The sequence below is a fragment of the Triturus cristatus genome, chromosome 7 (genome assembly GCF_964204655.1).
Source record: "Triturus cristatus chromosome 7, aTriCri1.1, whole genome shotgun sequence".
NCBI classification, from domain to species: Eukaryota; Metazoa; Chordata; class Amphibia; order Caudata; family Salamandridae; genus Triturus; species Triturus cristatus.
Genome location: NC_140590.1, coordinates 1,589,660,843 through 1,589,679,734, shown reverse-complemented (window position 1 = coordinate 1,589,679,734; position 18,892 = coordinate 1,589,660,843). Strand labels below are relative to the sequence as shown.

Below are 18,892 nucleotides of genomic sequence, written 5' to 3'. Positions count from 1 at the left end.
AGCAGAGAATCGGCCATGGACCAGGGTTCAATTCCCGACGTGGCAGGGTCGTGGACCAGGGTCAAAAACGGACTCGATAATTCTTGCCTCGGTACCTACTCTAACCAGGAACACACTCGGCAACTCTGGGCATTAAGCTTGCCTCATCTCTACAACGGCCCCCCACAGACACCGGGGATGCCTGGTTTCACCTTGGAGATACCCAGAAAGGGACCATCTCACAGGGATAGCCAGGACGGGTTCCCCAGCGGTCTACAGCGCCGGGACGCCCCGTTGCTGGGGTAGCTGTGCGCTTTACAAGTCTACAACATTAAAATTAACATTAACATTCTTTACCGTCCTTATCTGCTCCATATGTAGGTGCCTTGATGCATTTTGTCTGTGAATGTGTGATAACCAACTTCGCACCTCAAATAATTCCAGTCTCAGGCAGGTCGATGATCTGATCAAATCTAATAACTTGCCCTCTCTTGCTGAAATGCCACCAAATCCCCATCTCAAATGTAAAGAGCTAATAAAGCAGAGCCTGATGACCAACAGTAATTATAGGATCTTTTGCTCATTCAGTCATATAAGCATGTGGAATACAGTATGGAGTCTGCTGCTTCCATCTCTTTTATATTACAATTTTTAAATTAAAGAGTGCCTGGTATGCTGAGTGCTCACAAAATTCCGAACTTTGTGGATACAAAGATGACTTGATGGAACTTCTAACCTGTATATGCCCTGCAATCTTATTTAAAAAAAAAAATCGTAAAGATGCATTAAAAAAAACGACATTAGAAGTGAACTATCAAACAGGCCGTTAAATTCAGTTTTTTTAGCAAAGGATTTTTTAGCAAAGGATTGTTGATTTATCGGCAAACTGACAACATTTTTAGGTTTTGCATATTCTCAGCGACTATAATGTTGGAAGTTAACTGCTATTAATATATACGAATAAATTGCTTTATTATTGTATTTATTATTATTGTAAAGAAATATTTTTTCAAATTTACTATGATAGATAGATACATAGATAGAATAATAATAATATATTTAAAAATAAGATAGACTTTTTAACTTATTTTGAAAAACTGTAAAAGCATTTGAATTAAACAAATATATAGCTTTTAATGAAAATAGAAAAATTAAAACGTAAGTGAGAGTGGTTAATTTGTAAATTAACGTTTAAAAATTGACTTTATTTAATAATATTCATATATTTAAGCTAATTTCTTTTTAAATACGCCTTTAATTTGAGGAGTTAATGTGGTGTGACATTTATTTTATTAGATACAGGTTGATAATAATTATTTTAAGTTTCTTTACATTTATTTTTCACACGAAAATATATTTCATTAAAAAAGAAAAAACTATATATATCTATATCTATATATATCTATATATCTCTCTCTCTCTCTCTCTCTCGCTATATATATATATATATATATATATATATATATATATATGAGACTCCTTCGCGTTCCCTGCACAATCCACTCGTACAGCGAAAGTCACAGCACCACAACGTAGGTAATGTTTTAAGAAATTATTTATTATCACACCATAGTGCAAAAGTATGAAAAAAGGAAGGTCATATATAGGTATATATATCTATAACACCATTGAATTTCCTACACTTTATCTTAGGGTGATCACTACTGCGATGGCAGAGAACTCCACCACCTCGTAAATTCTTTCATGGGAGTCTCCACTCCTTCATTCGAGGGTTTGGAGACATGTAAGTCTACACAGGTGCAGAAGTAGCTCTACATGTATTATCTTCATGTGTACGTTTACCTTAGTCTTTAATGTGAAGATAGGTATGTATTTGATTTAAGATAACGTTGCACTTGACAAATATGAAAAAACTCATCATGTTTGTGATTAGGAAAAGATTATCAATGTTCTATTAATGCACTTTTTCTAATGCATATTAACAACTTCCATTTTCTTTTATGTCTTCAGGTGGTTATTTGATAGAATAGTCTGCAACTACTATGCATTTTGTGGAGTCCTTTTTGGCTTATGCAGTCTCACTAATCTAACAGTGCTCAGTTCTGTCTGTTGTCTAAAGGTCTGCTATCCAGGCTATGGTAAGTGTATACACTTAATTTGATTTCATTAGTTATCTGAGTGATTTGAGGTTGAACCTAACTCTTAAAGGTTGGGAAGTCGGAATGCTACACTGTGGTTATGCTACGCATAGGAAGTTAGAAAATGGCAAGGCTAACCCATCATCAACCTTGTGAAGCCTGCTTATTTTTTCTTGTGATTATATCCATTGCGAAGTTGCAATATGTCATCTTTAAGTAATCTGCTAAGCATCAACCCCACAACATCATCTTAGTGTTTTTAAGATTTTCTTCCTTGTTACATTGGTTGTATGCATTGTTTCTGATCAAAATATGATTTGAGTAATAGTGCACATGGGCACTGATTCACCAAAATGCAAGGTGTAACATAAGCAAATTCATGCACACTTTCAGCCCTGAACTACATCACAAAGTTTCACACTCTTAGACAATCAACAGCCTCGAACATGCAGCTGAAGCACTAGGGGAAGGAGTATAAGTCCGATGTGGAGAACTAAACTGAGAGCCTACAGTAATCATCATGAAGCCTTCAGGACACCTGATACCAGGAGGAGCAAGGGCAGGACACAAAAATGTAGCCATGTTTAACAATGTTTCCATTGGCTGTCCCAAACTGGCATCCATTTTGTTTATTTCGAGCACCAGGATCATAAAATAATCTTTTAGTAAAAAAATGTTACAGTAATAAAATCATTTAAATCATAGAAAAACATAAAATCACCCCTTTACAATTGAAACAAATAACAACAATTCACCGCTACAAGCTAAAGATAAGAACAAGCACATAAAGCACGTTTTAGGTTTCTGGTGGATTCAGTCAATACAGATGGAATTGTTGTAAAGTGCAGAGTTTATGCCCAGCATTATTCCTTCTACAAAGATCAGACAGATGCAGGTTCTAGTAGGCATAAAAATGAAGACATGGCATACTTATATATATGGATGAGAGTTTAAAAAACAGACAAAGCTGTATAAAAACAAATGCTTAGTATAAAAATATCCTATATAAAATAGATGGGTCAATTCTAACATTAATTACATCCAGCAAGGAAAGGCAAATGAGCAGTGTAACAACACCACGCCCTTTCTCATAAAATATAGTGACTAGTCATTATCTTGGATTCAGTTGGTACCTCATATCCATGCAGACATAAGAAATTTAGCAAAGGCAAACATTGTCACTCTGTTCGCATCCATGCTAAGAATTCTAAAAGCCTCCAAGTGCCTTGTATATAGATAGGAGCTCTCCATATGGCTCTTTGTGAAACATACGAGGGGCAAAATAAGATTAGATGAGTAAGCCACTCAACTGCTCCCACGCCGACTGGAATAGATCATCTTTTACAGCTGCGTCCTTCAACTTGCTGCAACGTACCTTTGTCGGTAACGACTTTTACCTAAACTGCATATACAATTTGCATGCAAGAGACGGCACTATATCATCAATTGTGGACTCATAATAGGGAAGGGGTTTGTAATCCAAAAAGTCCCTGGTTAGGGTGCCTGTGTATCCAGTGGCCCTTTACACTGCCATTGCATCCCAGAAAACCCTCTTCAGGCCGACTTTAGAGACTGATCTAAGATCATCTGGTGTTAACCAGAATCTCTCCAATCCCATTCTACCCGAAAGGTTTTACACATATTTTAGTCACAGGATTTTGGAAGCCCACCATGACACCATAGATCTCTTAGTCTCACCCGATAAAGTTCGAGGGCTGGAGAGAGAAATACCCAATGCACTCAATCTTTTCTCTCAAACTGACATCCATGATGTCAATCTCAATGATTCATAGGATACATTTAAACAGAGTGTATCATCAGATTACACCTCACATCTTCAATCAATTCTAACATACATTTTAATTCATAAGAGATATCTCCAATGAGAGAACAGAGGACCAGTTGATGTTGTAACTTCAGTTCACAGTGTATTACTATTACAATAATTACAGCAAATAAAGTCAGTGCAAATAGTGTAGACGGTGCAGTGCTTTGCTGAGATATAGTCAATTAAAACAGAGTCATCAAAGAACAAAGTGGTTTATGTAATAATTTAAACTCATCTTGAGAGATCATTCAAACTCATAATGTTCTGATGTCACAGTCCAGTGTTCTAATGCCGGCCCAATGGAAATACGACAAGACAACCAGTCCCTGCTGGAGGACAAGATATGCAAAAACAACAGTGGACTGGAACCAAGCATCCTAGGACCGGTTTCAGGGTTTCACCCCTCTTCAGCCAGGATAGCATGATTCCAGTGGTATGGAGAGCACGGGACTCACGTCTGAGCATACCCGTCCCACTCGGGGTGACAAAAGCAAAAACAACAGTTGATGGACAGAATGCAGAACAATGTAATACATTCACCCCAGTACAGAGATCTGGTCCTAAATCCATCGTTTATTTGCTCACCATGCCATTCCAGTTAGAACCCAGCCATATGCAATCAGTCTTGACCCTGTGCCTCATGGGAACAGTCGAGCCCGAACTGCCAAGCCAGGTCCTCCCTGGACTGGAACCAAGCATCCTAGGACCGGTTTCAGGGTTTCACCCCTCTTCAGCCAGGATAGCATGATTCCAGTGGCATGGAGGGTTATGAACTTGAAACCGGTCCCGGGATGCTTGTTTCCGGTCCAGGGAAGACATGGCTTGGTAGTTCGGGCTGGACTGTTCCCATGAGGCACAGGGTCAGACTGATTTGCATATGACCATGTCTGAACTGGGGTGGTGGAGTGAGCTAAAGAATGATGATGGATTAAACCCAGATCATTTGACTGGGGGTGAGTGTTTGATTTGCTCAAACGCTCCGTCCATCATCCCCTTTGGTATCGCTTTGCTCGCCCTAAATTGGCAGGGTATGCCCAGACGTGGGTCCCTTGCTCACTTTGCCACTGGATTCAAGATAGCCTGGCTGAGGAGGGTTATGAACCCGAAACCGTTCCCAGGATGCTTGTTTCCGGTCCAGGGAAGTCATGGCTTGGCAGTTCGGGCTGGACTGTTCCCATGCGGCACAGGGTCAGACTGATTTGCATATGGCCATGTCTGAACTGGGGTGGTGGAGTGAGCTAAAGAATGATGATGGATTAAACCCAGATCATTTGACTGGGGGTGAGTGTTTGATTTGCTCAAATCCTCCGTCCATCATCCCCTTTGGTATCGCGGAGGACAAGATATAACATTTTCTTTAAAAAGTATCCTTAGAGGGAGTGGGTTGTTTTGCCATATTTTCATTAGGTTTTCATTTATTCTATTAAGAATGCCTATGTCCACAATGCCATTACTCCTAATGAACAATAATCTCTACGTACTTCGACAGACAGCTGCTTTGTCTGTCCTGATGAGACCCTTTGACATATGCCCATAGGGTTGAAATGTCAACATCATAAAACCTAGCTTACAATGGAGCTGTGGCGAATAAATAAAAATAATTTAGTGAAATTAAAAAACATAAAATCATTTAAATCATTTAAAACAAATATTACTAACCTGTAACTATTGAAATCAGTTTCTAACATTTATTTTATATTAATTTGTAAAATAAATTCAAATAGATTATTTATTTTTTAAGATTTTTAACAACATTTTACAATTGAAATGACCCACAATCATTTACTTTCTTATTTAAGTTGTTACAATCTTGATTATAAGTTATGTAACATTAGATTTCATTTATTTAGATTGAAATGTAATATTTATTTATAAATGGCCATGTTAAAAGAACCTATTATTTTTGTACTTTTTATGTGCCATGATTCACTCCCAGCTCTCTTGTGCCCATCACTTGGGAGGAGAGCCTGGTGGCCTGAACAGCTGCCTGACCTAAGGCTACAGCTGTGTATTGGCTTAAATCCTCCCGTACAATATTATAAACTTGCCCTTCATTTTGGATCCATACCAGGATTTATTACAGCCATGATGGTTTTCCTCCCAAATACTACATTTCCCAGAAGTCTTGAACTTGTGGCATATACCGATACTGATTTACAGCTTCCTGGAAAATGTCCTGGAATTGAATCACATTCAGATCTATACCTTGTTTTGTGGAAGTCTGTTTTCTTTTTCTGCCAACTACTTATATTCTTGCAATCCCCTGCTCACTGCTTCATCTCCACTGTTGTAGGCCATGGATGGGTAGAGTAATCAGCACACCTGTGGCTGGCAGGTCCTAGCTTGACCCCACCAGAGGCATGTGACCATTAGTGAGCTATTTTAAAGCATCTGTTTGCTTCAGTGCATAGTTGGTCATTGTGGTGTCCCTGTTTGGCTGACTCTCAGGTTTCAATTATTCTTGATTCCTGAGCTGTAGCCATTCTTGGTTTCCAGAACCTACACAGTTTTGCACTTTGGCCTGGCTCCTTGATCTAGCACTTTCTTGGAGTGTTTCTTTGACTCCTGAACCCGAACTATTTTGCCGTGCTTCCTTGTTTTCTGAGCTAGTACGTTTTAGCATATCTTGTTTCTTGAACTTCCTCTATTGATGTAGTTACCCGGCTTTTACTCAGTTCTTGCCTTCCAATCCCTGCTACTCCAGCCCACAGTGTGATATGATTACTTGGTTTCCTCCAAGTATTGGCATGTCCATTCTGTCCTGTTCAGCACTATTTTTTTCTAGTTCCTTGTTCATGTTAATGTTAATGTTACTGGGTATTTATAGAGCGCACGGCTACTCCCAGGAGTCTTTCATGATTGTGTGTTAAGCTCTTGGCCCTTGCTGTTACTGCCTTGCATATTCTTGTGTGAACACAAGGATTCGAGGGTACAGCTGACAACGCTGGCCGTGTTTCTCATCCACTGTGAGTACTGTTTTTACGTTACTTTTTATAACATCTATATGAGTATCGGCTCCACAGATCCCCCATTTGCATGTTATCCTGTATCTGGCTATTATGCGGTCAGCATCTGTATTAGGGATTATGGATGAGGAATTTACTCAGTTTCAGTCTCACTATGTGGAGATCCCTAGTGCTTTTCCCCACCTCATTTTTACTATTAATGGTGTTTTCTGGATGTCTTACACATTCAGGGGGATATTTACAATAAAGTGTCGGTGTGCGGTGTTACTGCAAAATGAGTAACGCCACACTGACATTTTTGAAACGCAGGGATGCGCTGTATTTACAAAAATACTTCGCAGCCCTTTGTTTCCCCTAGCGCTGGTGCTAAAAAAGCAGCCTTATGCCAGTGCAGGCACCCTTGCGCCATAATGCGATGGTGCCTGTGCTGCAGGGATGATTGTTTATGTGCTGGAAGGGACACCTTCCTGCACATAAACAATCTTTAAAGGCGATTCGCTGTTTCTATGTGTGTTGCATAATGCAGCACACATAGAAAGAGCAAAATACGAGGAGAAATTAATACATTCTCCTCGTATCGCCATCCTAAGGCCAGGTTTTACCTGGTCTTAGTTTTTTGGCATTGCCCCATCCTTGTAAATATGGGGCAGCGTCAAAAACAATGGGTGTTGCAGTGGAACGCCCACAGCAGCACACATTGCCCGCCCCTTTGCTGCAGCGGACTACAGCGGTAAGGGGAATATTTACAAGGTGGCGTTAAGCCACGTTAAGTGGCTTAATGCCACATTGAAATTATGAGGTAGAGAGAAACGCCACCGGAGTGTCAGAAAAAGACATGCTCTGGTAGTGTTAGGGCCTTGTAAATATGCCCACAGGGTGTAAGTTTTTCTGAATGCTCAACTGGCTTTTCTTTGTGAGCCCTGACTTTCTTCGCTACTTTGTGTAAAGCTTACACATTGGATCCCTATTATCCTCAGTCTCCCAGTGTGATCCTATGCAGCTCTGTTACCAATATTTTCTTCTCTTCCTCTATTTTGACACTGGTGATTTCCAGACCCTTGACACGTTTAGATTTCTGTGAAGAAAGGCCTTCTTATATTGAGCCCTGCTGTTCACCAGTGCACCCTGTTAACACAACTCTTCCTTGATTAATCGCCTTTTTTTGTTGCTAAATAATTCATGATTCTTGCACATTATATACACTAAAGGTCAATGACTCTGCGATGAGTCTTTCACTGTTTCACTTTAATAGGTTTTCAGTAATTATAATATTGCAGATGCTGCAAATAGTCAAGTTATAATTCATTAAAATAGTCTTCATTTAATAGATATACCCACAAAGACAGACAAAAGCTGTTTTGAACACCAGGCACCATATTCATAAGAATTGCATTCACGCAGGGTACAGATGTGTGCAGGTTTTTATATGACTACATTTTCTGTAAGATGAAAGCTTTATTAAGTCAAATGATAATTTTACAACCATGTGTTACAATTACAAGAGAATTAATTGGAATATAATATTGATAAAACAAAAAAGATCCACAAAAGCATCTATATTATAGGGACGAAGAACAACTCATAAGAAGTATTACATAATTAAGTAACCAATTAGGAAATACAAAACAGCATTTTGTTGAAGGATACATAAAAGAGGAAATAATCATCATCATATTACCCTTTATTTCGGTTTTTGTGATCCCATAAAAGAGATACATCATTTAAGAGGAAATAATAAGGAAAGGTGAAATATAAATTAGGAAAATACCTACATTGCGAAAGAAGCACTTGGAATCAGGCCCAGGGGAAACAGAGAAGAAGAGAACAAGAATGTAAAAACACTAGAATGCATCTGGAATCAAAAAGCAGCACGCATTCAGATTCAAATATATTCTACAGGTATGAATCATTTAGCTAGGCTTGAGAAGGTTGAATGACAGCATTCGGAATGCACCTCCCCACCTGGGCTGGCTTTCCAGACATGGTGAAATCAAGGATTCCAAGCTGAATGAAGATGAGTGGAGAAAAGCAAGCGGTGAGTAGCAACAGCAAACGTAATTACTCTATAAGTGGAACTACCCTCAGCAATACAAGAAAAAAACAAACGAGAAATAGAAGGGAATCTGACTGTGAATTAGAATGAAGAGTGTGTGCCGTCCAACACACACAGCTGCTAGATGCAGCCTTATTATATTGCTCTAAGTACCTTAACCTGGAAGAGGAACATGGCCACCATTTTGGATAGGACAAAGGCAGAGCTAAATATGTGTGATCTGTAGTCCATACACATTGAGCCTCCACCAACTTGGAATGGTTAAGACACCAATACATGCATGCATGACTGATTTCCCCAGCCTCCATCTCCCAGGCAGCCACAGATGCCATGTGACCTTCCCACTTCAAGAAGTACCTCTTGCAGTCTGAAACGTGACCTTTAAAGTTTGTTCTCAGGTGAAGCTTGGCAATAAACCAAGAATGATGTACTAATAGTGAGTTTATTTAGCAAACTAAAAATAGTGAAAATAACATCTCATACAGGTAATGTGGAGATGCAAAGAAGCAATTCTCATGAGATGGTGTTTCAGGACCCTAGCATTTTTTAACAAGGGCAAAGGGATTTGGTTAAGAATTTAATCAAATGCAACCACATTTTGCTAAAAGCAGAGGTGTCATATGAATTCAATCTACCTTATTATTGTGCAAAAACCATGTTGCACATTGCAATATAAGAACAATTATTATAATTCTCCCAGATTGTTGTTACTACCTGCAGTGGAACTGCTAGTGAAATATCAATATATTTCCCTTACAGTTAAAATTTAGGCAACATATCATGAACATCTCCCAAAACAATATTGGCAATTTAAAAAGGTGCAAGCATTTCACAGATCTCAGTAATTTCCTGCCATACCTCATGTTTGTAACGTTGGACATAAACAACATGTGCATGACATTCCCTTTTTGGAGCCACGGGGCCAGCACTGATCACTCTTTAAAGTCTTGATTTTATATAAACCCTCTGGAGTATAAAATATTCTGCTGTAGAAAAAGAAAAGAGTTTGAGTAGTACTGGCAGCGTGAGAAATAGTGTGGGTCTTGGACGATATTTTAGCCCATGTCAAAATTGGTCAAACATAATACAAATCAGTTTCCTATATTAACACAATGTTTGATTTATATCTAACAGCCACAGTAAAAAATGGATAAATGAGAGAGGATTTACTCCCATTTATATGATCTCTCACAACCTTGAATACAGAGTTGAGCAATATTCAATGACAGAAACATGCTTGTGTCTTGCCTAAGGGACTGGTCAAGTCTGTCATATTGTCCTTTACAGTTTCTAGGGAGGTCATACTCTTGCATGAAGCCAGAAAAACAGATTAATTCCTTATCTTACATCACTAGAGAAACCAGTCAGAAAACCTAAGACATCCAAGTTTTCCAAAATATCACATTACCATTAACTTTAATTTTGTTTGTATACAACTCTAAATGTGACTGTAACCACGGTAACACCCACTCTGAGTGCTTGTGTTCTATTTACTTTTATTCCACGAGTTGTTTTCCTTGTAGCGCACTAGGTGCTTAGAGTTGCCTGGCTCCCGTCCCAGTTGGCGGCCATCATAGGTCGTCCCCTCTGGTTGCTTTTTTAATGGTTTTATGAGTTTACTTTGGTCACGCTTTGGTCACGCTTTGGTTTCTTTTGTTATTTTAGTTCTGCTCATTCTGTGAGGGGTACCTTTCTGATTGGAGAGGAGAGCTGGGACTCCAGTTTCCTGTTTTTGTTGCCCATCCATCTTACGGAAGAATAGCCTCGCCCTTTTGAAGGCGGGCTATAAAATCATGACAGCTGTGTGAATGCGCCACTGGCGCTGAACAAGCGCCAAAGGCAAGGCTGTCTGTGCTCATCTGCGCTTGGACGGTACCAGGGGCCAGAACCCCTGCCCCTCCTGCCCCAAGGCCACTAACCTACTCTAAAATGGAACTTCTTGCGCTAAACCCCTCAATTGTCGCCACTCGCTCGATGTAGTATCCAGTTAACAGCGGCTCTGCAGGTGCAATTTCTCCTTCAAAGTCCTTCCTATGAAGGCACCTCAAGGTAAGGAAGCCTGGCCTGACTTAAATCCTATTCAGTGCCTCTTGCTAAACTGCTGCTCGCTGCCTAAGCATAAGCATGAATGGCAGACCTAATTACTTCGCGCCAACCTGCCGCGCTATTTTTAGTTGAAACCTGGCTTACCACCCCAGACATCCTCGAGGCGGTTCCTGCTGACTATGCTATCCTAAGACTTGACCCTCCCAAAAGAAAAGGCGGGGGCCTTGCAGTGATTTTGAAACATCATTTGCGGTGCAATCTAGCAGAGTTAGATATTACTAACTCAGAGGCAGCCTTTTTCAGTCTATCCCTTACGAATCTCAGCATCCTAACAGCAGTGGCATAACGAAACTTGAGGGGGACCCCCTGCAAAGCACATGGAGGGGGCCCCCCCTGCGGCCCGGCCCACCATTTACCACTTTGCCCTACCACCCAGAAATATAGCATATTTTCATTTGAAACCTCCAACATTTAAATGAAATGCCTCTATATTGTCTTTCTTTAAGTTCTAATGAGAAAGTGGGAAACACTCTTAACATACAAGCTAAACCATTTGTAACAATACTGTCAAAAGCAGATTATTTAACTGAGGCAGCAATCAGAACAATGCCAAGGAGTGGCCCTATTGTGTCAGGAACTGCCTTTGGCTGAAGAACAAAGAACAACTATGAAGGGTCTGAAATAGAATTGACAATACCTTGAAACTTTAAAAGACAAACCCAAACCTGCAATTCCATAAAAACTCGACTGACAATATACACGAGAAGTACACAAGCTATAACTCAGTATAGTGCGAAATTAAAGAGAAATAGACTGGGGAATTATCTGCATGCCACACACTAGCGACTGTCAAGGGTTGAGCATGATAATAACGTGAACTGAGGAAGAAATTTCAATCATAATGTCTTTATTAGTAAGCACTGCAAAACAGGCAGGTAAACTAGGCTGAGGAAGAAAACTGTTGGATGCTTCAGAACATTGATGCAGATGTTTGTCTGTTTCAATTGATCATTTCTGTAGTGTAAACAATGCTAAATACAAGATTTAAGGTACACGTATTACAGACAAGTGCATGCAATACACCATAAATAACACTGCATGTAGAATAAAAACAAACCATATCAGCAAGTACCTAATTACAATCTATACAAACTGTAGTTGGTAAAGCAAAAGAAAAAGTGCAAATACTTTCAAAGTGCAAAATAAAGCAATCACCAGACCAGCAATATACAAAAATCAAGCATGTTTTGTAAAACAATCCAACTTTCTTCTTGCATCAAGGTGAAAATACTTTCAAAGTGCATGGTAAAAACAAGTCCAGCAGCTTCCCTCACAAAGACTGACCTGAACCACCAGACTGGGACTTACTTCATAACAAACAAAGGCCTCAGACCTCTGCTAAATTACAGATTCACCATTGCCTCCAAATGGCTCTATCGTCACGTGTGGCACCGCCAGCCAGGCCTGGATTTTAAGCCAACAGCGCCTTGCATTCTGGGAGTTGTGCTGTGACCATCTAAGTAAGGGGTTAAACATTCCAGCATGCAAAGTGTTGTTGGATAAAAGCTACGCATGGACACGACATGCTGCCAATGCCACTTGGCCGCAAGATCTTAAAAGCCCTGGTGTCTTAGCACCAGCAGGTGGACCCTAGCGGTGGCAAGTGTGGATTAACCTTGAAGGCCTGTCCACCACTATCCATGACGTTCACCTCCAGTCTTGGGGACAGACCAATGAAGCAGCACACCATAGAGTGGGCGTGACTCTGTCACTGAGGTCACAGGACCCTTGAGCAGGGTGGCTCTAGGGCAGTGCGACTGCACCGGGCGCTAACTTCAGGTGGGGGCGTCATGTTTGTAAGTATAATATGGTTTTAAAAGCACTTGATGCCTCTTTCCTGGCCTCCAACATTTTTGGGCAACAATAAAAATGTTTTGATAACTCCAATGATTTATGTTCTTAGTAGAGAGAGATGGTGTTTTGTCTAGTGGAAGGTTTGACTCATGAAAAGGAATGGCAGAGGTGTAATGTGCATGCTGCTAAGCACATGTGCCATGCAGATCACAAAGTGCACATAATGTGAATAGGTCAGTGGGTTACTGCTTTTGTCAGAGAGACCCTATTGTTACTTGCAGTTAATAAGTTAAAATACTAACATAGAACAGTGAACTATTAACTGCAGCTATGTTTTATACAAGCACAAGGGGATGTTTAATTTCCTCAACACAAGCTGCAGAAGTCTGGCATCAAATTGCAAACACGTTGTGTGGAGAACCCAGAAACGTGCTGTGTTTAGCCCCCGTGTATGGACCTGAGGTGTCATTCTCTAAGAGACCCAGTGGTAAAAGCCCACAGTTTTCTCTAATGCATGTTAGTGCCAGGCAGTGGTCGAAGTGGGGGGAAAAAAGTAGGGGAACTGTGGGAGGAGAATCAGAGGGCGGGAATAACCAATGAATTGGGTCAGTGGGCGGAGTGAGAGGTGTGTCAAAAAGAGCAAAATTTCCCAATTTTTAGTATTCGTTTCCCATTTCACTAACCAGTTACAGCTTATTACATTATTTAATTTAACCAATCGATACACATGTTTATTTAAGGTTAAATATCTGTTATTGACATTAAAATACATTCACAAAGTGGGATACGTTTCCAATCACAGAATGTCCCAAATATCCTTAAAAGTGGAATCGCAAGCCATTTGTCTCCCAGCCATGGAGTTTCAGTCATCAGCACTTCTCCTCCCTTTTTCCACAAGAGCAGTTCAAACATGAATGGCAAAATATCCTAGTTTGCAAATGTTTTCCACATAACTATGGCTTTGCCATATTTGCCACATAATACATAATCTGCTGCATAATCTGACGATTTTAACTAATAAATTGTTTATAGCTCAAACACATCAAAAGTTACTAAAAAATGTGACTTGTGCTGCTGTTAAGTGGAGGGCCCTTTGCAAAGGTTGACTGGTCAGATTTCTTATTGCTGCAGTTGTATGTTCCACTAGTACTAATAAGGAAAAATCTTTGCAGAGGCTGTTAGCATGTGTAAAAATTTCAAAATAATAAAATATCAGAAAATTTACAGCACCACTAATACCAGTGTAGGGTGTCCGATCACTTTACATCACACATATTACACAGATACAATCATTCATATGTGTGTAAATCACTGTGTAGGAAATGTTACATAAGACAAAGGATTACAAGGTTTAGAAGTCACATGACAACCATACTAGTAGGCAGCATAGTTTAATAGTGATTGGTCTGCAGAAACACAAACTCAGAATTAAAAACATAATACCATGGTTTGGGGTTCTCTTTAATAATCAGAATTGATTTCTACCCAAATGAACCCTTTTTTGCAACTTTAGGATAATCGAAGACTGGGGAAAAAAACATAACGCTCTAATTTATACCTTGGAGTTTGCATGCAGCTCTTACATGACAGTTAATAGCTCACTGTTCTATGTTAGGATTTTAACTTATTACCTACAAGTAACAATAGGGTCTCTGTGACAAAAGCAGTAACCCACTGACCTATTCACATTATGTGCACTTTGTGATCTGCATGGCACATGTTCTTAGCAGCATGCACATTACACCTCTGCCATTCCTTTTCATGAGTCAAACCTTCCACTAGACAAAACACCATCTCTCTCTACTAAGATCATTAATCACTGTAGTTATCAAGAAATTGTTATTGTTGCCCAAAAATGTTGGAGTCCAGGAAGGAGGCAGCAAGTGCTTTTAAAACCATAATATACTCACAAACACGACGCCCCCACCTGAAGTTAGCGCCCGGTGCGGTCGTACTGCCCTAGAGGCACCCTGCTCAAGGGTCCTGTGACCTCAGTGACAGAGTCACTGCCACTCTATGGTGTGCTGCTTCATAGGTCTGTCCCCAAGACTGGAGGTGAACTTCATGGATAGTGGTGGACAGGCCTTCAAGGTTAATCCACACTTGCCACCGCTAGGGTCCACCTGCTGATGCTAAGACACTAGGGCTTTTAAGATCTTGCGGCGCCTTCTAAGGTGGAGCACAGGAATGTGCTCCCTCAGGAGAGTGGTCTGGGAGCCTGGTCATTAAGGCTGAACCTGGTTCACCAGTTCCACTTCAGAAGCTCTGACCATAGCTCCACATCCTCTCCCCCACTGAACACCAAACTGCCCCACTTAGAGAAACTTGCACTGCACTGACCTACCTGGTGTGACTCAATTCTAATTACGCACTAGACAAGAGCAATATGCAGCCTAAAAAAAATTAACATCCTAGAAAAAGCAAACACCCATAGGGAATGCAAGTTTAAGTAAATCATGTGAAATGTAAGCAGGAACAACATGGTTACCTTTTTCCTTTTACACTCATTATTCTGAAATTAGTGAGTACTTTTGCATGAAAAGGTAAGGCCATGACTACAGGGCTCGGTAGGGACCCGTTTCAGTGCCCATTGCTTATATTCTTTCAAAACATAGGCAGTATAGTTTAAAAAGACCGCATTCGTAAACACACAGTCGCTGTACACATTTTGTTTTCCAGTTTACCCGCCAAGCAGGTATTTCAGTACCTCCAGGCAAGGTGCACTTTCCCACCCAGGGAAAACAATGTTGTTCAAAGCGAGAGGAGAAAACAAAATTATCACTTCACTGGCAAACACTGTAAAGTGGCGCTAATGTGTTTAGGTGTAAATAAATAAATCTGGCCACCTTGCAACCACTCTGTCTTGCTTTAATTAGTTATTTATTTTTCACATTTAGAATGTTTTATTTCTCTCCACCCCGAGGCTGCACTTAGAATTTGAAAAATGTCAGAAAAAGACAAGGTTTCCAGCAAAAATGTTTTTCTTTTTTGGATCCATTTCACAGGGGAGCAAAAAAATGAAAGGAGGAAAGAGAGGGTATTACCCGTTTCTTGAAGTCTCGGTTTTCACTAACTGAGAAGCGAGACAGAAAAAGAGGGAAGAGGGGGAACAAAGGGGGGGCAGCTGCCAGCGGCAGCAGAACTGGACACTGTCCTTGTCTTCTCTGGGCACGAAGGAAAAGACAGTCTCATTTTCCTTCTCTGCCTATTCTGCCCGCCCACAAAAGCCGAGGCTTAACTATCGGCCTTGGCAATTTCTAACATCCGGGAGCCAGTATATAGCATCGGGGACGGTGTATGGACAGTATATAGCATCGGGGACAGAGTATGACACAGTATATAGCATCGGGGACTGTGTATGGACAGTATATAGCATCGGGGACGAAGTATGAGACAGTATATAGCATCTGGGGCGGTGTATGGGACAGTATATAACAATGGGGACGGTGTATGGGACAGTATATAGCATCGGGACAGAGTATTGGACAGTATACAGCATCGGGGACAGAATATGAGACAGTATATAGCATCAGGGACAGAGTATGGGACAGTATATAACATCGGGGACGGTGCATGGGACAGTATGTAGCATCGGGGACGGTGCATGGAACAGTATGTTGCATCGGGGACAGTGTATGGGACAGTATATAGCATCAGGGACAGTAAATAGATTTCGTTGTTGCAGATTCCTTGTTGAATTGCGGGGAAGGATTAATCGACCAAGGGGGGCTCTTGTAGGGCGGTCAAGGGGTGGGGGCACTGGGATTATTTGCACTGAACCGCTAGTCTTGTCGGGTTTGCATGTAGGATCGACGCCTTACGCATCTCTTCCTTCGCCCAGTAGATCAAAGGGTTGGTGAGCTTTGGCGGGGCCTTTCTTCCACCATCTCTGCACTGTCCAGGAGGTTTGAGGGGACACACATGAAAGGTCAACACCAGCAAGGCCTGGGATTCACAGAGCTGGGTTTCTTTATGTTGACAATCAGTTCCTGCTGCGACCAAAGTCAGATCAACCCTCGTGCACTGTTCAGTGTCTTTCACAGACTCGCCTTGAAGCAGGGACTTGGGCACGGAGGCCTGCGCCGTCTCATCACTCTGTTGTAGAATGTGACGTATACACAGAAGCCCGTTTATGAAGCGTGAATCCAGCTTTGTGAATGTCCATAAATGTAAATGAACCCTGATGAATTATGCATCGATCAAATATAAGCTCTCAATCATGAGCACTAGCACGAGGAGGTGGATGGTATGGTCTCGTTTGTAATATATGATATGCTATAGTGCACACGGATTTCAAGTTCGACCTCTTGATTATACATTCTGCTCTAAACCTGTGCCATGGCACCAGAGATGCCCACACAGGCGTCCGGGTCCAACGCTCACCAGGCACCACTGCTCTGGGCACCGAGTTTAGTCTGTGCCAGGCAGACAGAAGCTGCTCTAAACTGGTGTCAGGCGGACAGAAACTGCTCTAAACCTGTGACATGGCACTGCCGATGCCCACACAGGCATCTGGGTGCACTCCTCACCTGGCACCACTGCTCTGGGCACCGAGTGAAGTCTGTGCCAGGATGGCATCAGCTTCTCTAAACCTGTGCCATGGCGGACATGAGCTGCTCTAAACCTGTGCCATGGCAGACATGAGCTGCTCTAAACCAGTGCCATGGCACCGGAGATGCCCACACAGGCGTCCAGGTCCCACCCTCACCAGGCACACTGCTCTGGGCACCGAGTGAAGCCTGGGCCAGGCTGTCATCAGCTGCTCCAGACCAGCGCCATGGCAATGCCATGCCGCCCCCAGGCGCAGTCCCGACTGCCACCGCTTCAGCGTCTCTCCAACACCGCGGAGGCTGTTGCTATTGCTTCCAAGTGTGCCCTCCGGGCCCCCACCTCTGAGCTGGGCTGGAACACATGCCCCCCCCCCCCCCCCGGGAGGCATGTTTGAAATAAGAAAGTAGGGGAACAGACTCTATGAAATTAGAGAAGTAGGCCTGCCGATCCTGCCCACTTCGACCCCTGGTGCCAGGAGTTTGCCTCCGGCGTTTCGCTGCTTTATAATGCCAATATTGTACTGTAGTCGCATGTGCGCTGTTTGCAGCACCAGGTTCCATCTGTGCACATCTTGTTTTTGAGGCTGTATAATGTTGTGTTTGTACACAGGATGAACGGTTTAGTAATACGTTTGTTGCAAACCCCAGGGCAGGTTGTATGTTTGTACACCCCATTCACGGGTTATTTTATAGAGCCACTTTTGTACAACACAAGGCGGGTTGCCTCCTCGGTCATACTCACTCACCTTTAGGAGTGGCCTGCAGTTCCAAGGCGTGCGGGCAGCAGAAGACAGGGCGACTGGGCAAGGCTAGCCACCAGGCAGGGGCTAGTACTCTAGTATAATTAAATTATCCTAGCACGGCGGCCGCACCCTTCTCAGTCAGTACTAATACAAGTCACGCGCTCGCACTTTTAATTACAATGCGCATGACAATGGCAGGCATTAGTCAACAGCCCCGCCCCCACCCCCACCCTTAAGACTGCGGCACCACACAGACGCATAGACAACAACTGCGCGCCACCACGCCCATGCACCATAATTAATTAAAAGGCTCAGGCAGGCAAGTGTTCAGTCATTTCCATCTCCCCATCTGGCTGTGCTACCCCCGCATTTGTGCGCATGCTTATCAGTAATGCTCTTTTCCTAAATGCAGGTATTTTTGAGCTCACCCAGTGTCCAATCACGAACATGCAGCTCATAGATGTATTTGTAAGCTCCCCTCTGAGGTAGGGGGAGCACATCTAGTTAGGTTCTAGCTGTATTTGTAAGCTCCCCTCTGAGTAGGGAGAGCACAAACCGACGGGGAGCACATCTAGTTAGGTTATAACTGTATTTGTAAGCTCCCCTCTGACGTATGGGGAGCACAAACCGACGTAGGGGGAGCACAAACCGACGGGGGAGCACATCAAGTTAGGTTACAGCTGTATTTGTAAGCTCCCCTCTGACGTAGGGGGAGCAAAAACCGACGGGGGAGCACATCTAGTTAGGTTACAGCTGTATTTGTAAACTCCCCTC

At 42.0% G+C, this 18,892-nt stretch overlaps 1 protein-coding gene across 2 annotated transcripts in view; it reads left to right on the top strand.

The window, feature by feature from the left end:
* Positions 1-18,892, top strand: part of LOC146812445 (opsin-5-like) — a 665,928-nt gene that overhangs the window by 436,595 nt on the left and 210,441 nt on the right. For both annotated transcript variants that reach the window (XM_085614598.1, XM_085614597.1), the window contains one exon: positions 1,951-2,078. In XM_085614598.1, coding sequence (XP_085470724.1) covers positions 1,951-2,078 — 128 coding nt within the window. The remainder of the gene's footprint in view (positions 1-1,950; positions 2,079-18,892) is intronic.